Source organism: Epinephelus moara, chromosome 6, assembly GCF_006386435.1.
Source record: "Epinephelus moara isolate mb chromosome 6, YSFRI_EMoa_1.0, whole genome shotgun sequence".
In the NCBI taxonomy this organism is placed as follows: domain Eukaryota; kingdom Metazoa; phylum Chordata; class Actinopteri; order Perciformes; family Serranidae; genus Epinephelus; species Epinephelus moara.
This window is the reverse complement of record NC_065511.1, coordinates 9,610,512-9,620,405: the sequence shown is the minus strand read 5'-3', so window position 1 is coordinate 9,620,405 and position 9,894 is coordinate 9,610,512. Positions and strand designations below refer to the sequence as shown.

Below are 9,894 nucleotides of genomic sequence, written 5' to 3'. Positions count from 1 at the left end.
ACAAAGCGTTGTGAAACATACGCACAGTAACAGCAAACTAGCTCCAACAAATTTAACATTTGAGATTTATATTTATAAGATCAATCAATCAATCAATCAATCAATCAATGTTATTTATAAAGCCCAATATCACAATTTGCCTCACAGGGCTTTACAGCATACGACATCCCTCTGTCCTTAGGACCCTCGCACCGGATGCAGTGTTTCTGTTAAAAAAGGTTAGAGGCAGAGCTGAAGGACCAACTCCAGGACCAGTCTTCTCCTAGTAAGAATAGAGAGCGGGAGCGAGGCGAAGAAGCTTTTAAGAGAAGAGATTTTAATTTATTTCAAATTACTTAATTATCATTTCTCAAACAAACAACAAACAAACAAAACAAATATCTGAATCCCAAAATTGAAAACCATTAAACCAATACCCACTCAACGAACGAATATCTGAATAATCGAATATTTAGGTACAGCTCTAAAATAAAGGCAATGGAATTTGCAGTAGTTTTTGAGCCAATAACAGTGTCTGAAACTCTTCTTCTCAGGCTGAATTCTACTATAACATCTACTAGTTTGAGGGGAAAAACAGGCTTTTGAATTGTGAGAGACAAATCCCCTATAAAAAAAACAGTTTGCATATGCTTGATCTAGACAGGACAAGGTAATAAATATAAGGGTGAGAAATACTTCTTAAAAAAATGGAAAATTGAACTGAAAAAATGCAGCTGAATGAGTTTTAGCCTCTCTTGTCATCCTGAGTGTGCCTATATTTATGATTGCTTTATTCTTGCTTTGAACAGCTGAAGACCTCTTGCTGAAATGCATCCGTACCTGAGTTGGATAGATATTGTATTCTTCTGGAAACCCAGCACGTTGTTCCCTCTTTCGGAGCAAAGAAGTGTAAACTAAGCCTCATTAATTAGGCTCATTAGGTGAACAGAAACCTGTTTGATTGGAGGCAGTTGGAGCCCTTCCGCTCTGATGCAGCAGCGGTATTTAACTCACCATATTGGCTGTCTGATGGCTGCACCTCAGGGTCATGTTCTGTGACATGGCTGTTGTCCCAGTGCCACCCCGACACACACACACACACACACACACACACACACACACTAACACAGATCCTTTAAGGGGCTTGGCAGACCCCTGGTTCCCCCTCTCTAATCACTGTGTTCTCCAGGGGGGCGCAGCCATTCTCGCTGCTCTTTGGAAAAGCTTGGCATTTGTCTGAGATCTCATTTCTGTAATTCATCGCCCGTCTCCCGGGAGCTGCGGTTGGCACTGGTGATGCCAAGTCCTCCCTCCTCCCTCCTTCTATCTCTTTCACACTCTCTACCCCTCTTCCTCCTCTCTTACTGCGTCTCTTTCTCCATCTTCCTCCCTTTCACCCCTGTCGTTGTTTGTTGTCGCCCTGAAAGAGGTCCTCACTAAAGCTAAACTGGTGGGTGTACACACATTAACTCTCCTGTGATTGTGTTTGATGGCCGCTCCAGGCTCAGATCACATAAACATGTTGAGAGTGTGTGTTCACGTCCTTCTTCTTCGAGTATCTCTGAGTGCAGAGCGTCGGCTGAGGCTGGTAAATTAAAACGAATGATCGACTGCGGGATCTATTGTTTCTTCATATTTTCCTCTCATATATAAAAACATTAAGTGTCGAATCATTAATACACACACAGCCCAAATGAAGAAATAATTACACATCAATTATCACTAGTAATATGAATGTGGAAAATATAATTGTGATTAATCAGGCATCAGTGAAAACGTACATCTGTTTCTTATTTGGAATAGCAGGAGGGGAAAAAAGATAGATGGCAACTCATTTTTCAAAATGTACGTCTTTAAAAAAACAGTCCAGTATATTCTATAAAGTATTCACTCGCTTCCTGGAAAAAATAAGTTTAAATATTTACGATGATCTGTTGTGTCTCGCTGTAGCACAAAGCTTTCTGCGAGTCTGTAACTCTTGTTTTCCAGTCTGAGCTATGCAGGTGAATTGCTGCATCTCACATTTTGTTTATGAGTAAACGGCTGTTGGTGGCAGGCATTTTAAGCTAATAGCTGCTTTAAATAGCTGCAATTAGTGAGAAGCATGAGATATTTAATCACTCTAGACCAATTAGTCTGTAATCAAGTAGTGTCCAAGAGCGAGCACGTTTTTGTCCTCCACTGTTCCTCTGCAAGCACCCGCCATATATTTCTCTGTGCGCCGGGAAGAGCAGTGATTAACACGCAGGGATATAGGCCCCCGTGGAACGCCGTAATGTGGAGTTAAATCAGGGAGAGAGGGAGGCGAGACACGACAGCCAAACCTGTTATTGCAGTTTAACATATGCGGAAGGTTAATTCAAGGCAGAGACGGTGGCGAGCATCCTCGTTTTATGTGTTTGTGTCACGGTGCGTTGTGCAAATTTGTGGAGTTAGGAGCTGGTGTGTTTCTTCTGTGTGGAGCTGCACCAGAAAAAAATCCTTTCATTAGTTCTTTCTCTTGGATACAATCAGTGATGCTAGTTTTACCTGGGAGGAGAGGATAAAAGAGTGGTTCATAATGAGCAAGCGAGATTTAATCAGAAAAAGTGAGTCTCAGAAATTGCTTAATCCCTCTTGTAATTTTGGTTTTATATTGTAATCTCCTACGAGAAAGTCACTTTTAAGAAAAAAGGAGAACACTCCAATGCATGCACACAAATGAGAGCAATGCATGAATGCACACACACTCACACCTGTGCAAACAATGGGCTCCACTTGCAGCCTGGCCAGTCCCTTGTCTTGATGATAATGATACTGTGTTCATAATGACATTTCCGAGTGACTGGTCACAAGGCCAGTGCGTCCACTCCCTCAGCCTCAGCTCAAGGGTGGAAAACAGGTTGACCGATGTGGTTTGGGCCTCCTTATCAAACAGGACGCGATGCTTTCCCACGATCTGGAGCAAGGAGTACATACACAGGGAGAGGAAGGCTGTAGGTAGGAACCTGAACACTTTTCTGGTTTGTGTAAAATTAAAAGAGGCAGAAAGAGCTCATGAAGCTTCCCACACGCTTTCCGTCCTGCTGCTGCGCTGCTGTCTCACTCCCAACAGGGATTATTTGGAAAATCCTGCAGTGCCAAAGCTGTAGAGATGCAGGATGGGGCACCACTGAGGTAATAGCAAGACAGTGGGAATTGTGAGTCAACATATGGCTGCAGCAAAGTATAATCGGAGCAGAGATGAATAATGTATCTGGGGATGGCAGCAGTTTGGGTGCTGACTAACAGAGAGAATTAGATCTTCACATCATGGAGCTGTAATAGAAGCATCCTGTCCTGTGTCCATGCTGTATTACTGTAACACTGCAGCTGTGAGGGAAAACATATCTTCATGGGGCATCATTTAATAGGATAAAATGAGTGTGTAGATGTACTTTCAGCATTATGGTATGGGTTGCTTGGCTGTATTAACGCTGTATGTCTTTGCGAGGAAATGTCGCATTTATTACATTTTATTTAAATACATTTCTCTATTAATGTTAAAAAATATTTTCTGTAAATAGACTGTAGAAGAGCAGCGGACAGCAACTAACACAGCAGGAATTTTAATTGGTTAAAATGATCATGAGATGAAAGAAAATTCGCGTGTGTAAGGACTGTGTTAGATTTTAAGTGACTCACTGAAACCAAATCATTTCAGTAAAGCCAAGAAAATGCATGTGGCAAGTAAACCTTTAAATGGTGACTACAACAATGCGTCACCTTATCTTAATTTTTCAGTAAGTGTTATTTAAATCTTTCTAGTAATACCTTTGGTTGATATGTGATGAATTAAATTGCATTGTGGAAAAAAGCAGGTGAATTACCCTGTAAATACAAAAAAAAACATCAGCGGGGTTAAGTTAAAGCGTCTGCTTCATTTACTTCCTCCGTATCCCTGAAGTTATCTATAAAAAGTAGCATTTCCTGGATAAAATGAATCAGCCATGCTCTCATGAATGTGCAGTCATGGCTGCTGAATCCTGGCTTCAACTCTCAGGCCCATATTGTGTTCTCTCTAAGCAGAATATCTTTAATCATATCAGGAAGGTCTAACTGTCAAGCTGGCCACCTGTGCTTCAACACTTCTTTTTTTTTTTTTTACCTTTTGTCACTCACATACACACGTTTCACATCACAAGGACAGTGCTTGTCAAGGGCAGCGAGGCCCAGCTCTCTCACTGTGGACTATAAACACACACAGGTGGCCTGCTTATCCTCAGATGGCCACGGTGGTGCAGAGTGTCTGAAAGGTGTCTGTAGCACCCACAGGGCGTCTCTGGCGCCGGCCTTGTCTGTGTCAAACGGGCGCTTTAACCCACATTCAGCAGGTTGATGTGGGGACAACTAAACAAGGGTCAGTGTGTCTACAAGAAAAATCGGCAGCTCTGTGAGAGGTCGGAAGAAAGGAAGGATATTCACTGTAACTAAAAACAACAGTTATTTCTGACAGCTGTTGAGGTGGATGTCATTACAATAATGGTATTCAGGATAAATTTTCTTCATTATTTTGAGAAAAATTTGCATTTGAAAATCAGGAAAAAATTTGAAAAAGAATGTAGGGGCAGGAAGAAGATTGATTTTTGCATTTAAGAGTTTGTTTATTTAGCTTTACAGCATCATGAATCATCATTTGAAATTACTCTTTTTTCAAATCTCTGGACATTTAAGAACATTTGATTCTATCGGAATGCTCCCATAAACCTCTATGAAAAGTGTGAGTATGATTTTCAGTTGTTTGCCCTAGCGATTATGCTGTCAGTAAGTATTTTTAATGTCATACTTCCTTACTGGACATTTTTTCTACATCCTTGTAAGGGAGCATGAGAACTTAACCCTGATCTCAACTCTCTGGCACTGCTAGTAATCTAGGAAGTGTTTACTGTTTATCTTTACGCATCATAAGTTGCTGCAGGTGAAGCTGTCAGCTAAATGCCAGATAGCCACAGGTAAAATTTAAAATTATGATTAACGCGAATGCTGTGAATTTTTCATTTTTCTCTTTCTACAGATATGTATTTATTAATCCACAGAAATAAAACCTTTTTGTGGCACATGCTTCTTACACTGTACTTGCTACAGAGGCCTGTTTAAGTCCTTCAGTGTCCACAAGATGAATAAAGGTAGGCAAATATGTAATTCCACAAATCCCTTGAACCATTGAGGTGTTTCTATTTTGCAATATCCTATAGCCGATATTTTTGTATTCTGTTTATAGAATTAAATTGTAACAAGAAGTATCCCTTAAACATCTTAATGTAGAATAAACTTTTTCATATAGAGACATCATTTACAGTTTGGTTTTGCAAGAATATGATACTGCTTTTGGCTTTAAAAATGAATGACACCTGGTTCATAGTTTAACACAAATCTGACTTCCTGGCTGGCACATACACATCTGCAGTCCTGCTGAAGCTATGGCAATGTGTGTGATGGAATTAATAGAAGCCCACAGAACAAAGAGCTTCATCTCTAAATCCTGTAAAACAGGTTTAAGGTATTATATGATATCTGCAAAATTTGAATATCTTAACCACCCTTTATTTTCCATGAAACGCACACACTGCATAATGTTTAGTTTCACCCTGCACCTCCCTCTTTTTACTCATTATTTCATATGACAGCATTAAAACAAGAGGCCCCCTGAGACAAAATTTGAGACGACACAATTCTTATTCCTGGAAACTTTAATTGTTTTGACAACTCCTCACAAGCCAGTGAAGGTCAAGTCCAACAGTGCAGCTGACAGTAATGTACAAGTGCCCTCTCACACTGGCAGGAGGGTGGTGAGGTAAATTCGGTGTTGAATGTCATGAAAAATAAAGGCTTTTTTTTTTTTTTTACTCTTTACATTAACAATGGCTACTGACTCTCCAACAGGGAAATCATTTAATATCTACTTAAAGACACTGCCTGTCTGAATACATTTGGTTGTTGTCCAAAAGGAGTCTGTTAATGTTCACATATTCATCAATTCATAACCAAAGTTGAATGATTTCATGGTGTAGATTATTAACTTCTCAAGGAGAATCTCTGACTGCACAAAAAATGACAGAGACAGTTATTTTCTTCAGGGGTATTGTAAACACTGTCAGAAGTGCTGTAACTCTCTATTTAATTTTTAACAAGAGTGCAATGTAACAGAATCAAATCAGGCCTTTCTTTTTTCTTAGAAAAAAAAAAAAAAAGATCAAACAGCAGAATGACCCATTGCTCCAAGCGGGTCAAAGTTGTCATAGTTAATGAGTACAAAACAATTCAAGAGAAAGCAGAGCAGGGCAAATAATAAAAGAACTCATGTTGAACTCCACCACGTATCTACACAGGGAGGGCTGCTTCAGTGCACATTCAATATCTCTGCAATGAGCCTGACATGCTACATATTTAACTATTCCAAAAACACTGCAAAGAGTTAACTGATATCATCATGTGAGGACATTATTGGCAGAGCATAACCACGTTCATTCACTAAAGACTTAAAAGTTGAAACACAATATTTACATAACGACAAAAAAAGGTTTTAATAAAAATATCTTATAATTACAATAGTCTATTTTAAGCATATAAGTCTTCCTTTCACATACTTTTTATAGAACATTTGTGTCTCTATATGTACATTCTTAATTGTCTCGAATCAGAATTGTTCTTCTTTACAATATCAAACATTTTATAATTCCAGGGATGACATCCCTGTTCAACACAAATCATCTATTTTAAACAATAGATGTCCCAAAACATGTACAATGATTTTTCGCAGTTTAGTAAAGCTTTAAACTGGAGTCATTTTAAGTTATTCTTTGAGCACAATTCACAAACAGTTTTCATAGCTGTTGACAGACGGGTTTTCCGACAAAAACTTCTCAGCGTGGGGATTCCATATTTTCTCTCTAATTGGAAAAATTTCGAGTGACAAGCAGTAAAGTTGGAGCAACTTAAACAGGAGGAAGGAGAGGGAAGATGTCTACATACTGACTCCTTGTTCAATGGGAGAAAAAAAAGCTGATATGAATAGTGATTTTATTTGGGTTGAATTCTTCCCAGCAGTTTTGAAATCCCCTTGTGATTGTGCCTCCAGTTGGGTGTGAGTCCCTGGCGAAGCTTTGCTGGCTTTGGAGCGGCTCTGTGCAGCCTACACACCTGTGGAGGGGATGAATAGCAGTAGGGGGGGTGAGCTGCAGAGCTCCAGACTGACTGGCGCCACCGACAAAACAGAGGCCATGCTTGATCAACAACCCAAAACAAACCAGGTCAAACAACAACCACACAGCTCCTCAGGCTGTTGTGCAAGGCTGACAAGAGGCAGCTGAGATAGACTGAGAGTGTCTTACTGTAACACACACCAGGTACATGTTTTTATCCAGGTGTGTTTAGATTCAGTGTTGTAAATCTAACATTAAAGCCAGGGCAGCAGCTTGAATGGAGCTGAGGGAGAGGCAGAGGGTGAATGAGAGAGAGCGAGTGTGTGTGTGTGTGTGTGTGTGTGTGTGTGTGTAAGAATGAAAGAGAGGGCAAGCTGAGGTTTTAACCCTCTCTTCTTCCCAGATTGCTACACCAGTGACAGTTATTGCGCAAAGCACAGCTGCCTCTGAGGTTGGTGCCAATTTCATGTTCCTCAATTATTATTTTCTCTGACATGTACTGGCCTCCCCAGAGCGATCTAGAGATGTACAATTTACACCACATATAGGCTACAATAATCAAGTTAATGGGGATACTTAAATGACCACCACTGAAGGGGGTTTCTCCAGGCCACATGTGTATCCATGATTAAAATAACAGCAATTAAACTTCTGATTGTTCAAAAAAAAATAAAATAAATAATGACAAATGTTATTTCAAGTCAACTTACCAATGCAGTGCTTATTATTCAGCGGCATAAAATAGAGTCCTCCGGCTTTTTGACTATTGACGTCCTCTACAAAAAAGAAGAAGAAGAAAAAGAAACATGTAAAACGATTTGGCTCCCATGGATAAGACCAAATAAAGGCAAGGCCTAAAGCACTGCAAAATAAATGATATACAGCAGAGCAGCAGAAAATTAGTCGGCTATATCTCCCATAATAAATTCTCTTATAGCCTACTGAATAACAAATTGCCCTTATTGTGCGCAGTGGAGTGGGCTGCAGGCTGAGGTACTTCACCAATCCAGGGATAAGGTGGGCCTCTGACACACACTGTCATTATCATGCAAATCATAAAGCCCCGCAATCAAGTGCGCAATCTAACCCACGCCGAATGCGTTTTTACGCATGATTTTTCAAGGCTGTGATGTGAGGTGTGTAGCATTTTGTTTTCTGTCTTTTTTCCCAAACATTGAAAGGACAATGACACATAACGGGCATGACGCGCTTTGTCTGAGTCTGACTGGCGGACGGCAGTCTGGCACAGGGAGGTACAGTAAACCGAGGTCCCCGATAAGTCCCGTTGGAAACGAGGAACGGAGAGTCGCCTCCGCTGATTAAAGCTTACCTGGTGGTGATCAATGTTGAGCACCGTCAGCGGTGTCCGGCTGGGATTGGAGGCTGGGGGAGGGCAGGTCCCGGTCCGCTGTGGCTGTTGTTTATGGAGAGAAGGGTGCGTCTCCAGGGCCAGCTGCAGGTCCAGGATGTAGTCTATGACATGCTGGAGGATCTCCACTTTGCTGACTTTCTTATCCTGTGGAATGGTGGGCACCAGGCGCTTCAGCCGGCTGTAGCAGTCGTTCATGTCGTACTGCAGGCAGAACAGGTCCTCCTCTTCCATCCTGCACCGGGCGATGTTGAGGCTCTGCTTCGACAGATAGTGCAGGGAGAGCTGGCTGCTGCTGGAGGAGGAGTCCTGGGGGTGGACTGGAGTAACAGCCTTCATCTTAGATAAGCAACGGCTCAGAGACAGAGGCAACGAAAAAAATAATCAAATAATTACGTTACTGGTAGCAGGGGGTATTTGAGATTAGACCACGGCGCTGTAAACACGATAGAAGCTACTCTAATACAGCCGCAAATTAGAGAGAGAATGAAATAAACCAAAAGGCGAAATTCTAGTCTGTCAACACATCCCGTGGAGCCTCACAGTTCCTCTGACTTCAGCAGGCTCGGTGTGAAAGGAATGAATAGATTTCCTACATTTATAGAGGAGAGGGGAGGCGCCAAGCCAGCCGGCTGACAGATCAGGGAGAGAAGCTGGTCAATCACCGGCAGCCCGCTGCCCACCGACCCAACAACGGAGCCGAGAAAAAGGCGTGTCTCATTCTGTGTGCGCTGCGGTGGGCTGCCTGTTGGTAGGAGAGGTGTGTGTGTGTGTGTGTGTGTGTGTGTGTGTGTGTGTGTGTGTGTGTGTGTGTGTGTGTGTGTGGGAGAGAGAGAGAGAGAGNTGGGCTGCCTGTTGGTAGGAGGTGTGTGTGTGTGTGTGTGTGTGTGTGTGTGTGTGTGTGTGTGTGTGTGTGTGAGAGAGAGAGAGAGAGAGAGAGAGAGAGAGAGAGAGAGAGAGAGAGAGGGAGCGAAAGGCGATTTAAAACAGTCAACGGCGCATTACGGTCGCGGTTCAAAGAAAAAAAGTGTCAAGTAGCCTACCTTTACGTCCAGCCGTACAAGAGGCCTCTCGTGGAGATTTTCGGGTTGATCCCGCCAGAGGCGATGATATATTTGCACATTTCACCGGGCTGATTAGCGTCCTATTGCATCTTTAGTGCCATAGTCATTGATGCGTAATTACGCGCAGCCTCGCTTGTATTGATCACTCCGGTGACAGACGATCCCGAGCCAAACCACCTGCTTAGACGAAAAAAAAAACCTGCTTTACCTCACCGGGTGAAATGAAATCAAAGCGTAACCTGACAGCAGTCTATAAATAAAAACTGACCAAAAGCAGATAACAACACTCCTAATTCATTTTTGGACTTACCCATTAAACTCG

At 41.8% G+C, this 9,894-nt stretch overlaps 1 protein-coding gene across 1 annotated transcript; it reads right to left on the bottom strand.

Annotated features, from left to right (window-relative positions):
• Positions 1–5,669: 5,669 nt before the first annotated feature.
• Positions 5,670–9,112, bottom strand: id4 (inhibitor of DNA binding 4). The gene is made up of 3 exons (XM_050046895.1): positions 8,470–9,112; positions 7,850–7,915; positions 5,670–7,137 (listed from the first exon to the last, which is right to left on the bottom strand). The coding sequence occupies exons 1-2, from the start codon at positions 8,845–8,847 to the stop codon at positions 7,868–7,870; spliced, it is 426 nt and encodes a 141-aa protein (XP_049902852.1). The 5' UTR covers positions 8,848–9,112; the 3' UTR covers positions 5,670–7,137; positions 7,850–7,867.
• Positions 9,113–9,894: the final 782 nt, after the last annotated feature.